Source organism: Dinoponera quadriceps, unplaced genomic scaffold (assembly GCF_001313825.1).
Source record: "Dinoponera quadriceps isolate SergipeBrazil2010 unplaced genomic scaffold, ASM131382v1 scaffold1115, whole genome shotgun sequence".
Lineage (NCBI taxonomy): Eukaryota > Metazoa > Arthropoda > Insecta > Hymenoptera > Formicidae > Dinoponera > Dinoponera quadriceps.
The window spans coordinates 499,627-517,552 of NW_014555233.1; the positions used below are offsets into that span (position 1 = coordinate 499,627).

General features: G+C 49.6%; 1 protein-coding gene across 2 annotated transcripts; it reads left to right on the forward strand.

Annotated features, from left to right (window-relative positions):
- Positions 1-255: 255 nt before the first annotated feature.
- Positions 256-16,392, forward strand: LOC106743641. Of its 2 annotated transcripts, XM_014617678.1 has the most exons (5): positions 256-393; positions 1,288-6,264; positions 9,187-15,296; positions 15,380-15,619; positions 15,843-16,392. In XM_014617678.1, the coding sequence occupies exons 2-5, from the start codon at positions 1,383-1,385 to the stop codon at positions 15,906-15,908; spliced, it is 11,298 nt and encodes a 3,765-aa protein (XP_014473164.1). In that variant the 5' UTR covers positions 256-393; positions 1,288-1,382; the 3' UTR covers positions 15,909-16,392. The 2 variants fall into 2 exon arrangements, with proteins under 2 accessions (XP_014473164.1, XP_014473165.1); XM_014617679.1 differs by lacking the exon at positions 256-393 and having other exon boundaries at positions 824-6,264.
- The last annotated feature ends 1,534 nt before the right edge of the window (positions 16,393-17,926 follow it).

The following is a 17,926-nucleotide window of genomic DNA, read 5'->3' on the forward strand; positions in this document are numbered from 1 at the left end:
TGCGACCAGGTGCTAACGTGCGACGCACATGCTCACACACACACACACGCTCAGTGTATATCGGGTCACGCACACGCGCGCGTGCTTATACGTTTATACGCGACCGTTAAGGTGTTCAACTGGACTGACACAAGTGCCCGTGAACGTCCGTGGAAAAAATGGACCAATCACGCACGCGATGTAAAAAACTCCCGACGCGTGAGCGTCGCGTCAAACGCGATTGGTCGTTTTTTTCCGTGCGCGCGCTTACGTAAATACGCAGATACGTCTGGGCCTTTAAACGGTACGCAAGACGGAGCGCTTGCTTTCACAGCAGAGGGCGCGTGATATTTTTGTTGGAGCGAGCAGTCGTGTCCAATATGGCGTGTGCGAGTGAGCGATGTTAAAGTGCAGGTAAGAGACAAGGCGTGAGATACGCATATTCGGCCGCGACACCGATCTCTGCGATGAAGTCAAACGTCGTCCGACGAAGCCCTCTCGATCGCGAACATACGCGCGGTCGGTCGCGGACCGTCAACGTCGTCGCGAGCTCGCGATGCTACCCCGTGTCACTCGAGCAAAACTTTCAAGGTTTCAATGGTGATGCGTAGCAAGGTGCGTTTTCACCGTGTGTGCGCGACACGACGCGGAGGCGCGTGTATAAATTACACGGCGTTACCGTGCGCGGTACAACGCTGACAGCGTTCGGCCGTTATTACCGCTGCGCGAGAGCGAAGGTAAACACCGACGCGTCGACGTAGGCTTAACCGTAACAATGGCTCCGATAAATATGGTGTCATCTGTCAGCCCTGAGCTCAGTGCCGTGGCCGAGAGTGTTTCGCATTGTTGTTGACGGCGATCTCGTCGGCGTCTCCGCGTGTGTTGTTTCCTGTTTTGGAACGATGCGCGTTCTATGCGTACTTTCGTCGCGGAATCATTTGCATACAATGAGAATATACGGTTATATCGATGAATACGATATTCAATACCGAGAGTGTCAACTGGTAGATATTTAGGTCACCCTCATATTTGCGTAAAAAATTCCATACGCATATCCCGTATTTTTGTCGCGATTGTTGTCGGATCGATCGAGTTGCAACGCGTCGACTGCCGTAATGATATGCTGAAGGGAAACGCGGGTGTTTTGAAGTTCGTTGCACGAGGAGCGAATAAAGCTTCGTGAAGACTTATCTCTAGTGTTTCAAGCTAATCGGTAGTTGTTTATTTTTTCTCACTCCCTTCTCAACGTTTTTACACGGACGACACTGAGCGCGTGACTTAACGATATTTCATCTCTCTTCTTACCAGGTTCTCCTGCTCTTGACTAGCTTACCGGGCGATCTCTGTGTATAAGGAGAGAGAATAATGTAATTACAATAAAATCCTTAGCAAAACAATGTACAATGAACTACAGTGGAAATATGCCAGATTGGCATCAGTATAACCCGCCGCAATCAGGAATAAACGAAGTGACGTCTACTGCTCAAAATGTCAATTCGGGACACCTGCCTTTCATCTCCAGCATCAGCCCGACACAGCTGAACCACGGCCTGAACCTCAATACGGAGGGACATGAGAAGCACCAGAACGACCCCGCTTACAATCCGAGGCATTACCAGCCGCACCTGCCCGGCAACATCTCGCACGGCCACAATGCCGCCGACAACACGCCCCTGGCGTCGATGGTGCAAATGCAGAACTGCATTGGCCACTACGGGCCTTCGAATACGCGAAATCCCATGGTGGACAATCTGAACGGTCCGATGGACCCGAGGAACACCGCGATAGGCGGCTTGAACGAAGAGTTAGGTTATAGGAATAATCAGGTGCCTTTGAACGGGCCTATCTCCCACCTGAACGGACCAAATGTGATGAACATGAATGCTCCGCATCAGCATGGTTCTGTAGGACCACGCAACACCAATGTGAATTCACACCCCGCCAGCCGAGCGGGCCCGTCGTCCTTCGTCTCCTGTAAGGGGATGTGCTGTAACCCCGACCCCAGCATAAGTTACCAGCAATGGGAGAAGTACTGTTCCTACCAGAACAGCACGACCTACCGCGAGAACATCCGCGCGTCCGGCTACCAGACGGACACCCGGCGGTTCGGCAACGATTTCAACTTCAGGAAGGACAACTTCGACGGCAAGGAGGTCATGCCGCCGCCGTCCATCGTGCCTAACGCGCCCTCCACCAATACAGACCACCGGAGGAACTTCCCCGACTACAAGTACCGCAAGGACCGTCTGCTCTCGCGCAGCTACCCGCCTACCTCGGGCATGCTGCAGAACTATCCCATGCAGAACTACAACTACACGGGCGAGTACCAGAAATACCCTTACAACGTTAAGGAATACTCCAAAGTGAGCAATATGAATATGCCGAGTCAGGGGATGGTGAAGCATCAGGAGCAGGGCTTCATGGCCCAGCAGAAGTACAACAGCAAGCAGCAACAAGTGCCGTACCAGAGCGGCGATATCATGTCCAACAGCATGCCGTCCACGAGCGTGAACGCGAGCATGATGCCGTCCGCGCAGAACACCTACTTCAATCCCGCGCAATACCCGCGGAACCTGCCAACGGAGAGCGCGCACGACTGCCAGAAGGTTGCCGCCGACAACGTGCCCATGGTGAACAGAATGCCGATGTCGAACATGCATCCTCCGTCTCATTCTCGCTACCAGATGTACCAGCAGAAGATAGCGATGCAACGCTTCTCGATGGAGAATCAGCTGAGGGAGCTCGAGGCGAGGGTGCCGGGCTACCAGTCCCATCCGCGGTACAAGGAGTGTCTCGTGAAGTATCGGGAATTGTTGAAGCTGCAGCAGACCGTCACGTATCAGGGGCAGATGCAGCAGACGCCGTGCGTAGCCGCGTCGACCTCCGTCAACACCGCCGCCTCTGTGCCGCCTATAAACCTGCAGTTCGACCAGAACGGCGTGCTGATCAACTCCAGCTACATGCCCGAGGCTTTTCCGCGGGTGCAGCAGGTGTTGAACCCGCAGGCGCCGGTCGACGGCTCGGACAAGCAGAGCAAGCCGGAGGGCAACGGTATTCCCGATATGGCGAGTGTCCAGAAGAGCCAGGAACAGTTGGTTCTGCCTCAGCAGCAACAGACGCACGACGTTCACGCGGCCGCACTCTGCCCGGACGGTCTGCAGAAGCAGAATCGGTATCCCGTGCAGAAGAGCCTCGAGCCGAACGTGCAGTTCGAGGTGCAGCGGAAGACTGGGAACGAGAACTTCAACAACCTGAACGGCAGCCCCGGCGGTGACACCGCTATACAGCAAAAGATCTCGAAGGAGTTCGCGGACAAGCCGGAGCTCGACGTCCGGCAGTTCCTGGCCAATTGGGACGAGTCCGAGGACGAGGACGGCGCGAGTTCCAACATGCAGAACGTCGTCCTGAGCAACTCGACGCCGGTGGTGGTCGTGGGCTATGAAAACGTGAATATCACGGCGAAGACGTTGGAAGGTTTGGAGGCCTCCAAGCCGGAGGAGAACCAGGAGAAGAGCGATACGGTGTCCGCGCAGGACTGCCTCACGATATCGTACTCCACCCCGAAGAACGTTGAGGTCGCGAAAGACGCGTGCAAGGAGGTCGTCGAGGTCGCGAAGGAGAGCATCGTGCAGCCGGGAAGCATCATACAGTGCATCAGCAACGGGCCCGACGAGGTGCCGACGATACACATAGTCGACAATCTAGAGATAGGTAGCATCTTGCAGGTGACTAACGGCCAGGTCACCGAGACCCTGGAGAGGCAGGAGGTGTCGTTCTTCCACGAGGGCGCGGAAGTCGAGGCGAGCGCGATAGCTCTCGAGGCCGACAAGTTCAAGAAAAGCGACGCCGGCGATTCGCCGGCCGCCATCAAGTACAACGTAGACCTGGAGAAGCTGAGCAAGGAGAATTACATTGTCGAGAACTCGCCACCGAAAACAGTCGAGAGCACGTCGCAGACATCGACGCGGGTGGTCGACGACCACCAAGAGGCCTTGCCCACGCCCGCGAAAGACAACTTGGACTCCGCCGATGATATCAACCTGAAGAAGCAGAGCAGTTTCACGAGCGAGGAATCTCACAATCCGGACGACATCAGTCTGCCGGATCTACCCACGTCCGAGTGCACCCCGATCTCCACCACCCTCAACACCCCGACCCACTCGGACAGCGAGGAGTCGTCGGAGCGTGTCGAGGATCTCACGATTCCGACGAATCCGATCGAAGTAGTGCAGAACAGCCCTATAATTAGCTTCACGCAGTCGCCGATGCGCGGAGAGCCGTACGATCACTTGAACGACGAGGCTGCCGGCGCGGTAAAGAGCAAATTAGCTGACTCATTGGAGAACCGATACCAATCAGAAAGTCATTTTGATGGCGACGGAAGCAATAACACGCGCCGTCGCGACAGCGTTCTCAACGCATTTGAATTTTCTGCAGGCATCGATAAAAATGAGTCTACGGTGGGCATGAAAGGCGATAACAGGGATCGCGGAAGCCCGAGCGGAAATAACACCTTGACACGTGGCGCGAAAACGTTCCCTTTGGACGGTGAAACCGCGAGTGCGGAGATGACTGGCATGTGCATGACTTTGACCTCAGGCGAGTATGAATTAAAGATCGTGTCAACGGGTATGCAAAACAGGCCGGCGAGAGATGATAAAAATTTAACGGTCGGCCGGCGCGCGAGCAAATCTCAGGCTGCCGCGGGGAACGATGCGCGGGAAGTTCAGAAAAAATTACGAACCCTTGCGGAATCGAGCGTGGAAGCTCGGTATAATGAATCAACGGAGGAACTGGACAAGGCCTTGCGGAATATCGCGACCGACTCGGATCGGCGCGACGACGCTCCACCGCAAGACGATGCCAACTACGTCGGTTCGTACGAAGCGCGCTTGCTGAAGATGACGAGGAGCGAGGGTAAATCGATGCTCAACAAGAGAAAACGCACCCCGGAGTCGGCTCATCAGACGGTAACGAGCGCGACCGATTCGTCACTGACAAGTGACGCGAAGGGCTCGAGGCCGGTGGAAGATGGCTGTCCGAGCAAGATCGTAAGAAGTAGCCCATCTGCATCACATAGTACAAAGCATTCTATCTTAGGTAACGATAAGTTAAGGAGAAGCGAGGCGACCGACAAATTCTTGGAAGGAAATCCACCGGCGGAGAGTCACGGTATTAATAGAACATCATCGAAGATCGACGCGAGAGACTCGCGGAGCTCTCGACACGTGGGCCGACACGCCAATCGTCGGAGGTCAAGTTCGGGCGATCACGTGGACTCTCACGGCAAAAGGTGCGAAAACACTGCGGAGAAGCGTAGCGAGGCGATCGTACATCACAACAAGCATACTCACGAAGCGATGGAACATAGAGTCAAGTCTCGCGCCGTCGAGGATCTTAAAGTGACCGACGTGGCGCGCAACGAGCCGAAGACTACGATGACAACGCCGATGACTGTAGCCACGACGAGTAAGACCGTCGATGAGAACCGAGAGAGACTGCGGCTCTTGAAAGAATATAGAAGGATAAAGTACAAGCCGGCCGGTGTCGCGGAAACTCTAAGTAAGAGCAATGATACTCAGCAGGAAGTCGCCGGCGATCACAACAGCGGCAAGAGGTGTCACACTCCGGCGACCTGCGACGAACGAGCCGTGTCATTGTTGAGCGACAAGCAACTCTGCCCGAAGGACGCGAGCTTCAAGCTTCCGTCCGAGGAGCAGGACAGGAAGCACGCGATACTGAAGACCTTCGTGAACAAGAACGTCAACCCCGACTTCGCGATTCAAGTGACGAACGTCAATCTGAAACTCAAGGACAACGATCATCAGAAGGACCTGAGGGAGGAGGCGAAGAACAGCGGTGCCTTGGACGCGATCAAGATCGAGATCAATGTGTCGTGCACGGAACGGAACACGACGGAGAAGCTGCTGCACGAGAACATCAAGAACGCCGTAGCCGAGACGATCGGCCACTTGACCAGCTCGATATCGAGCGGAGCCAGGTCGTCGGGCTCGGCGAATCTCAGGGAATGCGACAAGAAGATGATCTGCGACCAAGCGGTGGATCCGCGCGACAGGTCGCCGTCCGTTTCGACGGATTCCGCGCACGACGATCTCGTGCGCAAGTCCGAGCAGGACAACGCGAAGACGACGAAGTATAAGTCCGCGATTAGCACGTGCAAGGAAAGCGTGACGAACGACGAGACGCCCGACGCGTTTAGCTCGAAAAAAAGGAGAAGCTTGTCGTCGGAACGAAAAATAATGAATAACGTATACGAGGTCAAAGGTATGTATTTATAACGATCATAGCTGATAATTAGATAGATAGATAAATAGTTTATTCCTTGATATGTCTGACATATAACACTTAAAAACTTTGACATGCTTGACATGTGATATAAATTGCAGTAGTACACTGCCGGTGTGTATATACATAAGTATATACTCGTGTATATGTATATATGTATTTATATAACTAACGAATAAAAAGGAAAAAAATTATAATTGCATAGTTAACGCAGTGCTACGGCGTGAAGTAAGAATTATAATGACAATGATAATATTGACAATGATATTAGTGATGGAGATTGTAGTGATAATGATAATAATGTTGATGAGGATGCGTAAGTGAATAGAAAAGAGAAAAAATAAAGATGTCAATAACGAATTAAGGTGAGAAAGGAAGAAAAAAAAATGATAAGAAGGGAGAAAGAAACAAAAAGAAAATGAGATAATGGAAATAAAGAAATGAAGAAGGAAAAAGAAAAATTATTACAATCTTCAATTATAAACTATTTAATTTTCTGTATAAATGTAACTGTTATTGTAAGCATGGAATCGACTCACTTTCCTCACTTTTCCTTGCTTATTTAACTTCTCATTTTTCTTATTTAAAAAAAAATTGATTAACTTTTTTACTCTTTTCATACTTGAGCTGAGTCTTTTAAAGATATCGATAGCAAGAAATCATGTTTATGCTTCTTTGACCTTTTAGTGTTGAATATTTCCAGCACAAGCAATCCGCGTGGATGGCACGCGCCTAACGGTTTCGATGGAGACGGAATAATTTTTTTCACTAATGTAAACTCTGTCGATTGAATACGCAAAGCGTAACTACTTGAATAATACATTAATTTAACATTAAATTTCAAATCCACTAAAATCAAAAGTTCATTATGGTGTGGTAAATCTCAAAACAATCATCAATCAAGCTAAACGCATATATGCGTCCATAGCACTCAAAGGGTTAAGCAAAACAAAATTTTCCAAAAAAATAAAAAATAGCAACGACTTCGACGACGCAATGTTCGTAAAGTGAAGAAATGTGATTTTATTTTTAAAGCTCCTATGTCCTCACTTTGGCACCTTGTTTGATGAAGCGTCAGAAATGAGAAATCGTATGCCAAAATATATTATGGTATACGTGGAAATTAAAGAATATATGCGTAAAATGGCACTCGTGATAAATTTAGCATATTTGTAAAACTGTTGTTACCCGGACGCTTTCCTTTAACCTGAACAATCAATAAATAGCCGAAAATTAATGTAACATACAATTTACGTTTTTAACTTATCTTTTCTTGTGATTTCTGTAACGTTAATTTTACGGCTATTTATTGTTCAGATTAAAGGAAAGTCCGGACATTTTTATAAATATACTGAATCTATCATGAGTGTTATTTTATGCATATATTCTTTTATTTTCACGTCTACTGTAATATATTTTGACGTACGATTTCTCACTTCTGACATCATTAAACAAGGACAGCCAAAGTAAGAACACAGGAGCCTCAAGTTATTTTTATCAGGCTTTTCAGAAAAATAGACAATGCCTGTCAGGAGTATACTTGACTGTGTTCTTCAAATTATGTAATCGAATCGTTTTGTCCGTGTTTGTCCATATTATTATTGTTTGTCCACCAAACCAAAACAAGTTCTTAACAAACAAACCCAAGAAAATGACCATCAAAATCATACCTGTGTTTTTTTTCTTATTGGATATTATTGAATATCATCGTTAAGAAGTTAATTAATTAGCTTATTTTCAACGGAAACCCATAAATTCAATGTTTTTTATTTCTAAAAAAATTTCTTTATTTTTGTTTGACGAAAAAATCTCGATTGTTCCAACATCCTGGAAATATATTGCAAAGTAGCTTAACTGGGCTCAAGTATTGTTTTTTTATTTTATTTTATTAAATGTGTCAGAAATGAGAAATCGTCAGAAATGAGAAATCGTATGCCAAAATATATTATGGTATACGTGGAAATTAAAGAATATATGCGTAAAATGGCACTCCTGATAAATTTAGCTTGGAAACTTGGAATAAAATTAGTTTGGAAAACACGAAGATTTAATTTTTTTTCTTTTTTAAGAATTTTATTCTACCTGAATATGTATTTAAGACTGAATTCGCAATAAATCGTAAGTTCTACATATCATATAACTTTTTTGTTCATTAAAATTAAAATTTTGCTCTTTATTGGCTTTTAATATACAGTCAGTGTTTTGAATCTTTTAAAAGAGTGGTATAATAGATAAGCAATTTTAATTTTGACAAATCATTTAGAAGAACCTTATTTTTTAGTTTCTTTTTTAAAAACCGACTCACTATTTTCTTACTTTTTGAAGAGTGAAACTCACTTTTCTCACTATTTTTGACAGTTAAACTGCTCCTATATTGTATTGTTATTTTATCATATTGTACTCTCTATTATTTTATTTTATGTTTGTACACATGTATATTTCTGTCCTTTTTTTTCTATTTATCGCGTATTTTTTTCCTTCTTCTAAAAAAATATTTTTTTCTGTTAATATATTGATCGCCATGTTGATTTCCATTGAATATTTCAATGCTTAATTTAAACATAAGTCACCAAGGATGCGGTAATTAAATGTAATTCACGATGCATATATTTATTAGCCCATTTCATTTGCTGTCTACTTAATTTAATTTGTTGTACGCAGTTTATACATTTTATAAGTAAATCAATGAGACATGGCGATAATAGTAACGCTAGTCACCGATGTCTGACGGTCTCTCCTTCTTCCCCCCCCCCCCNNCTCTCTCTCTCTCTCTCTCTCTCTTTTCTCAACCTGTTCATGAATGAATAAATATCCATAATTATGTGAGATCTCATGATAACATAATATTACGATAATTATTCTCACCCATCAGGACGATGTTACGAGATCATGTTTTTTCAGATAATGTCAATGTCGAAACTGAATCGGCACCGAATGTCCCGGAGATTTCGAAAACGGAACACGCACCGATCAGACGGAGAAGCGTGCATCAAGAGGCGGACCAAGCTCGAAAAATCGCCTCCGCCAACTTTCCGCCTAACAGCGAGGAATCGAAAGCCTCTTCGGATAATCCACTACACACCGGCTCGACGTCGAGGGGCGCCAATACGCAAAAGAAAGATCACCAAGAAGCAACGACCGCTTTCCTGTGCAGGAACGCGAGAAATCCGCAGGACAGTGTCGGTTCCAAATTAAACGCGGGTGCGTCGACCTCTTCGGGCGCAGCGGATCCTGACTTGCAGAGCGCCGCTTACGGCAATAATTCCACGCATTTCGACTACGATCACTTCGACGTCGCCCCGAACGAGAACACGGACGCCGACGACAAGCGCACCGACAGGTGGAAGCGGCCGAAGAGGGACGACGGTAGATTCAACAACCTGGACCTGTACGATGCCGCCAGCGTCTACATGAACCCGATCTTCTTCAATGCGGACGAACTGGAGAACATGAACACGGTGCCCGTGTACACCACGAAGGACGGGAAGATCACTTACAGTCCCAATCCGCGCTTCACATACCACGAGTTGCTCATGGAGGCTCGCACGAAGGAGGGCTACACCCGCGAGCCGTATTTCGCGAAGTCCCCGTCGTTCGACTATTACAATTGCTCAAAGTTGCGGAAAGTGTTCAAGAGAAACCGCGACTCCGTCGCGGTTAGGAAGCGAGAAGTCGATCCTGCCGACGTCAAGCCGCAGTTCGTGCCGAAGCACGTGGATTACCTGCCGAACAAGAACACCCATCACGCGAAGAACAGCCGGAACGCGCTGCATCTCGAGTTCTTCAACGACAACGCGGACAATTTGTACACGGGCAAGGGCGATCAGCAGGAGGGCAAGGAAACCGGCAAGAAGAGCGTCGTGGACCTGGGCTTCCTCGAGAAGCAGTGCAACCCGGACGACGAGCCTGGGCCGAATATCAAGCACTGCAGGACGAAGGCGCTCGCTGAGAATCTCGACTATGAGAAAGGCTGCAACAACGCGAGCTCCATGTTCGACCCGAATGCATTCCTAGAGCCGAGGGCGCTCTGCTGGGAGGAGACCATGGAGTCGGTCAAGTCGTACTCTTCCCACATCGACCGGAGGAACAGCGGTAATCGCAAGGAGCTCAACTTCAGCGAGATCTTCGCCAAGCAAAAGTGCCTGGAGTCCGCTTTCCCGTTCCTGCACACGGGGCAGGTATCCCTCGGCGGTGATCACGGCGATCACAAGGCGAGTAATGACAACTGCGACACGGCGAGCGAGTCGCCAACGTTGGGCCGCACGAGCGGCTACGCCAGCGACGATTTGCACTCGACACGGCACGACGATTCGCGCTGCGAGCAATCGGACACCGTCGCGTGTAACGACCGGGTGAATACAAATGATGATCGGAGCTGCGTGTTGTCGTCAACAACGGGCAACGTTCGTGAGAAATCGCCGAGCGCGCACGATGCGTTGTTACGCGATGAATACGCGAAGGAGCAGCGTTCGCAGTTCGACCAGGTCGATATCGCCTCGACTGTGCCCGCCGATGAGGTACCGCCCTGTTCTCCCGTAGCTCCCGTGGACGATGAGGTTCACGCTCCAGAGAAAGACGAGTGCCCTGCGAGCCTCGTCCGAGACTCAACACTCGCGGAACCCTCGGTGGCCGATAATCAATCATGCCTTCCCTCGAACGAAGACCGGTCCAGCGCCGAGGGGGATGCGGTCGTGAAGGAAGCTTCGGACGAGAACTCTGCCGAGGTCACCAGCCAGTTGGAATCGAGCGCAGATCGCGACGGTCTGCCGGACGAGCGGAAGTGCGCAGAGACGGTGGAGGAGCCAGCCGTGTCCGCTGCGGACGACGAACGAGGAGCCGGCGAGATCGAGGACTCCGCGAAGACCGATCCGGGCTCCACCGACGAGGTTGTTGCGCGTCAGGAGGTCTCGAGATCGGCTCCGGCCGATCGCCGGGATGAGGAAGACGTTCCTCCTGCCGCGGAAGCGAGCGTCGCGGCCGAGATCTACTTCAACGATGAAACGAGCGAACGGGACGACAGGAACGACAAGGAAAATCCCACCGTGTGTAGGGAGGAGGAAACTCTCGCTTCTCGAGACCCAGCCGATGTCGCGGCTGCGTCGCTCGGCGAAGAGAACGACGACGAGCGGAAGTCTCGAAAGCCGCGGGACAACGAACGATCAATCGGGAGCCCGCCGAAGGAGCCAGGAATCGACGAGGTGGACGACTGCGGTGTGCCCGCGTTGTTCGAGCCAGCCGCCACGTTGGGCTTGCAGCCATTGGTGCAGGAGGAGGACGTCTGCGACATATTCGCGAATGAAAAGCGCGAGCAGAACATCTCGGAGTTCACGGTCATCAAAAGCATCATCCAGGCCGACCAGAGGCAGTGCGAAGAACCCGAGACGAGGGAGACCGTCAAGGACCACGACAGCATGATCGACTCCAAGTTGCTGTGCATCGACTCGTCCGATTGCGGGATCTACGGGGAGGCCCGGTGCGCCCTGATGCAGATCACCGAGCACGGCTTCACCGAGGACGACAGCATGGTGCCGATGGAGTGGGAGACCAGCCAGATTCAGGAGGACGCCGTGAACCGTCTGTGCGGCATCGACGAGTCGTCGATCGACTTCGCAGCCGCGGCAAATTCGCTGCGCAGCGAAGACAACTCGCTGCTGGACAACTTGTCTCTGTCGAGGTCCGCGATGAAGGAGCCGCGGCTCTTGGAACTGCCAGCCGAGGTAATGAACAAGGCGGACGAGCCGATCGCCGTGCCGACGGCGACGCCGCCGTTGCTGACGTCGCCGCCGTTGCCGGTGTCGCCGCCGTTGCCACCGCCGCCGCTGTTGCCGGCGTCACCGCCGTTGCTCCGGAAGATCGAAGCGACGCCGTGCCAGGAGGACGAGGAGCAGCAGAAGGAGCAGAATCCAGTTTCTTCCAGTAGTTATGAGAAAGTAGCGTACCTGAGCGCGACGGATTGCAACGCCAACACGAAGATCGTCCCGAAGCTCGTCATCAAGAAGACCGAGACCAGCTCGAAGTGCGTCACCAAGGTGAGTCCCTCTTCCTCCGCGGACAACAGTATCGGCAAGTCCGCCTCGAGACCGAATTGTCAGCCGAAGATACCCAAGATGATCATCAGGAACGCGAGATCTCGGCCGGGCACGCCGTCCATCGAGGCCGTGCCCGACGAAGCGTCCACTCAGACGAGCGTCCGAACGTTCATGGACGTTCTCGAACGGACCGTGATTGCGGCGCACGAGGAGCTGTACGAGAACAACTCCGAGAGCTCCCTGCAGAGTCCGGCCAGCTACAAGATACCTAAAATGAAGATCAAGCTGGACGAGAAGCACGCCAACAAGATCGTGATGGCCGAGGAGACCGGTGAGCTGGGCATGAAACGCAGGAACTTGAAGAAGACGATCCCGAAGGTGAAGATAAAGAACTCGCCGAGGTCCGAGTCGTCGGACAACTCGATCTTCAACAGCGCGACTCCTCAGGAGTCTTCCGGGAGCCTGGAGAGGTACAAGGAGAAGATACCCGTGTTGAAGCTGAGGAAGCAGGAGAGGAACAGATCGTCGTCCCCGGAAGTGGTGCGGAAGAGGCACAGCTCGAGCCACTCGGACGTGTCGGCGAAGAGGTACAAAAGATCGGGCCGCGACGGCAACGTGGGACACTGCACGCGGCGCAGCAGCAGCGACTCGGCGCGCACCGCCGCGGCGGAGTGCGAGGTTAAGAGGAACGCCATGATGTGCATCTCGGAGAAGATACCGAAGGTCATTATCAAGAGGACATCGGCCAGCGCGGAGTTCAAGTGCGAGCTGAGCAAAAGCGGCAGGAGCGTAATCGCGAAGAGCGCCAAGTGGCAGCCGGAAGTCAAGCTGGAGCGCTACCGAATCCTGGACAGCATGGCGAAGGATCTCAAGTCCTCCTCTTCCTTGACCCCCGTGTCACTCCGAATCATAGACAAAATATTCGCCAGTCGCCGGGACGACTGCCGGTGGAGGAAGAGGCACAACCTCCACAAGTTGTCCAGGTCGAACTCGACGTCCGACCTGCACCCGATCAGGTGCAAGCAGAGGAGGATGTCGGATTACGACTGCGTTTCCAAGGACGCCGAGGGCGGCAGGAGCTCGTGCTCCACGCCGAAGAAGAGCGCGTCCTCCGGAGGTCACGGGAAGTCGACCGACGAGCGGCGGAAAAACGACAAGCGTAGATCGCGCTCCCGCGATAATAACTCGCGAACGGAGGCGAGCGTTGACCCAGTCGAGAAAAAAGTTGTCGAGAAGGACCAATCGGCCGTCGGAAGATCCGCTTCCGAGAAGGTCACCTCTCAACGCGACCAGTGCAGGGCCGACGATGATGTCAGGCGAGAGAAAGTAGCGAAGACCGAAGAAGACTCGACGAAGCTCGAGCGGAAGACTTCCCCGAAGCATTCCAGCACCACGGACTTCAAGACCGCGCTGAAGGAGTTGAAGGCGACGTCCAAGGCGGAAAACTGCTTCGTGAAGTCGCCCGGCTTGAGCAGAGTGTTCTCTGAAGAGATCGAAGAGCGAACGGAAAAGGAGCAGAGGAATGAGGACGGTCCTCTCCCGTGCAAGGACGGCGATCAAGTCGCGATGAAAGAGCGACTGGGATCCAACGATATGGATATCGAGTGCACTCTGCAGGACGACGCGATTTCGCTGAAGGAGGGCATTTCGAACAATTTCGAGATGGACAGCAACGCCGTCATCAAGATCGAGTCTTCGGACGAGAGCCAAACGACTATAGAGATCTTGCCGGCTTCGCCTGACGACAGCCGCGGCGAGCTGGAGGGCCACGTCATCGATGACGGCGACAGCGAGCAGTTGTATCCGGCGGATGCCATTCCAACTCAGTTCGAGCTGGAGCTAGAGATCACGGACAACAGCAACATCGACCTGCTGGATGTATCCATGTCGAGGCTCAAGCCTGTCGGCTGTTACAGTTCTCGTCACGCGTCCACTGAGGAATGCGGCAATCAGGCCTCGAAGGTAAGTTGTTACAGCAAACCCGAGCTTCTGCATCGCGACAAGAACTCGTCCGCGAGAGGTGAACGCGCGAAGGTCGAGGTCGAAGAGATCCCTCCGACCTTCCCGTGCGGTGAAGAGCGAACGGACTCGCAGACAGCGCGGAGGGAGAAGAAATTCTGCTGCAACGACTCCCTGATAAAGGAAGTCTTGGCGGCCAAGGAGACCTTGAAGAAGTGCCTCTCGAGATGTGAGAGCGGCGCGAAGCCAAAGACATTCGCGGAGAAGGAACAGAACTCGAGTTTTGATCTCAAAAGTCTCTCAGAGACGCATCCTAAGTCAAGTGACGCTCTTCAAGGTTGTCGCGGCGCCGTCGCGCCTCAGACGGGCTCTGCGGCCGTAGCCAGCAGGCCCAATAAGACTGAGAGTATAGCTAACGCCGAAGAGTCTGACAAGAAACATTCCAAATCGAGCAAAAGCGTGTCGAACGTGAACAAGAGACCGGCCGACGAGAGGGACGAAGAGCTTCGGCAAACCGGTGCGGATACCAAAGGGCGGGCGACGGAGGAGGCGCGCGAATGCACCACGATATCGTTGAAGGCGTTCAAGCGATTCAGCCAAGCGGCCGCGTCGCGCGAGGAGCCGCCACGCGTGATAAACTTGAGCGAGAAGAGGAAGAAGAACCCAGGGGACCAAAAAGACACCGTGCCTCAGTCACCGCGGAAGGAGGAGGACGGCAAGATGTCGTCCTACAAAATTCCCAAGATATCGAGAGCCACGGATCGTAGGAGCAAGGAAGCCAAGCCCAAGGAGGACAACATGCCGATACTGGAGCCCGCGGTCGTCGTGAACTTGGACTCTGGCTTCGACAGAGAGAGCTCCAGGTCGCCGCCGGTGATAACGAATCAGGATAGCGGAGACGCGTCCAAGCTGGCGAACAACGACAAAGTCATTACGTCGGACAAGGTCGACATGAAGGACGTCCATAAGAAGAGCGAGATGTCCATCGCCGATTTCGTCACTCAGTTGGCTTATCACGAGAAGGTGAGACGGTCTCTTCGGTGTGTCTCCCTCCGGGTAACTCCCGGATACTTTTAGCCTGTTATCTCATTTTCGTGTTATCGTAGGCGACAATAAAGCACAGACGGTACTGTAATTTATGCGAGAGGTGGTTTCCCACTTCGTCGCGGCACCGACGCCACTTGGCCGGCTATCAGCATCGTCATATAGAACTAACGCAACGCAGAAGCATCCATACACTGTTCATGCTCTTCACGGGCAATCCTTGCCCCAGGCTAGTGCCGGCGAATGTCGTGCGAAACGATTGCGCCGTGGGTGAATTAACGCCCTTGCAAATCGCGGTGCAGGTGGGTCGCCTTGTCCTTCTATTTCTCCCCTTTTTTTGTTTTCCTTCCGCCTGGTGGAATTCTTGACGACCGTGACGTGTCCCTGTTATTACTTTGCATTCCGCCATTAGTATTGCTAATTAATGTATGACAATGCACGCAACGTACGTTGCGTTGCAACACGGAAATGAATATTTACACGGATATTCGAGCGTGATAAAACGATTGTGTTCTCTTTCCTCAGGATGTCACAAAAAGTTTCGACCATACCGAGCAGAGTCCGAAGAAGCAGAATGACGTTGACAAATAATCGCATGTAAGTTACCCGGGCTATGCGTATACAATTACTGTGATCATAATTATGGCTTACAGTGCAGTCTCTCCTACGAGCATCATCCGCAACCGATAACTCAAGGATGATACGAATATATTTTGTATTCTCAGCTAGATCGGTACGCAGCTCACAGCTGCTACTGTTAATGGCGTCGGCATCGTAACTTTAACTGTTAGATAACGAACGCTTCACGGAGCCCGCTGAATTAGCTAAGTCAACTGATGTGGGTCATCATTAACAGAAAGTTACCCGAAAGACAATCCTAGATTGCAATTAGATGTTTAGCCAAAGACTTGAGACAAAGCTGTAGTACACGTTATAGATTATTTACACCCTTCAAAGACTCGGATCTTTTTTCATTTGTACAAAGTTTACGAGTGATTCAACCGCTGAATGTGCTCACTGCGAATTTTTATTTATATTGAAAGAATCTGAAGAGACTTATATATATAAATATACATACAACATACGCATTTATATATGTGTGTGTATACATACGCATATATGCATGTACATGGATATACATAAAATTATATTCGTCATTCCAGTTTTCGAAAAGGAAGAAAGAAAGATATGTATATCGACGTCATGTTTGAAGAATGTGTATACGGTTAAAATGGTATAAAAATGCGTATGACCGTGCCTCTATTGTTGTCTGTGATGATAATAGAGACATTGTACAAAAAAAAAAGATAATGAAACATTCCTATATTATACATATGTACGAAAAAATCCGTGCTGTGAGATATTAAGGTGATTTATCTTGCGTAGTATAAAGTTTATTTAACACATAGCTGTTTGAAATTTATGTATAAAACTATCGATCTATATCTTCACTATGTGTTGCTGTTAAATACACTTGAAGTGGCTGGTGTTTTATTATTTTCATAGTTTCTTTTAAAGTTACTATTGTTTAACAAATTTTATTTACAGCACTTTTAATATTTTATCGGTGTTATTTCAGATGTATGTGTGTGTGTGTGTAATGATATGAAGTCATGTGTCTCACGACAAGTGAGTTTTACACACGCACACATTCATTGAAAATATCCATGAGTAACACGTTAAACGATTAAAGCTTACTTTTATTGTGTTATTGTTGTCGTTGCTATATTTATTGAAACTACATTGTTACTACGCAAAATAAACGATGTCTCATGGCCCATGCTATAGTTGTTAATGCGAAAGCTGTGGTGTGCGTTATAGAATATTGACGAAGAGGAGCTACATCCAGCGCTATATTAGGCATTCATTGATGATGAGTGTATATGTTGCCATAATGCGGAGGCAAACACACGTGATATTAATATTAGAGAAATTCCGAATGTGAGCACTTTGAGAGACGCCAATCTCAATCTGCAATATGATTTCTTTGTACAAAACCACCTAAAAAATTTAAACATACATATTACATTTCGTGATGTGCACAGTGTTCAAGCACTGGATAGTGATGCTCCGCATGCAACAACCTCAAAATCTCCGTTGACGCAGATTTTGCATATTATTATTATTACGGTGATACTTTTAGCCTCTCCTTTTCGCGTGTCTCGCACTTAATTTAAAAGCTGAATATACACGTATACAGATATATTTAGTTATATCTGAATATATCGATAGCGAGAGATAACAATTGTGAGAAACTTTGCACTGTACGTTTTAACTAGAGTGTGAAGACGTGTGTCGGGGATAAAATAATTCCTTAAAGCACTAGTTCCTAGCTTTAAAACGGGGTTAGAATAGATGATATAACTTGTTAAGAGGCTATAATGAAACGTTATATTAATACAGGGTTTATCGATTGTATTCGACAATCGTTTCACACTAATTTCTAATTTATCATACAAGATTTAATCGTCTGAGTGAAAGTGTTTTCATTCAATCAGTTCTAGTTCTCGACCAATTTAACCAAATGTAGCAATTAGATATATGAGTTTATGGATTGTTACTACAATTTAGCTTTTGTTTTTTTTCCTTTTTTGTTTCAAGTGTTTTAG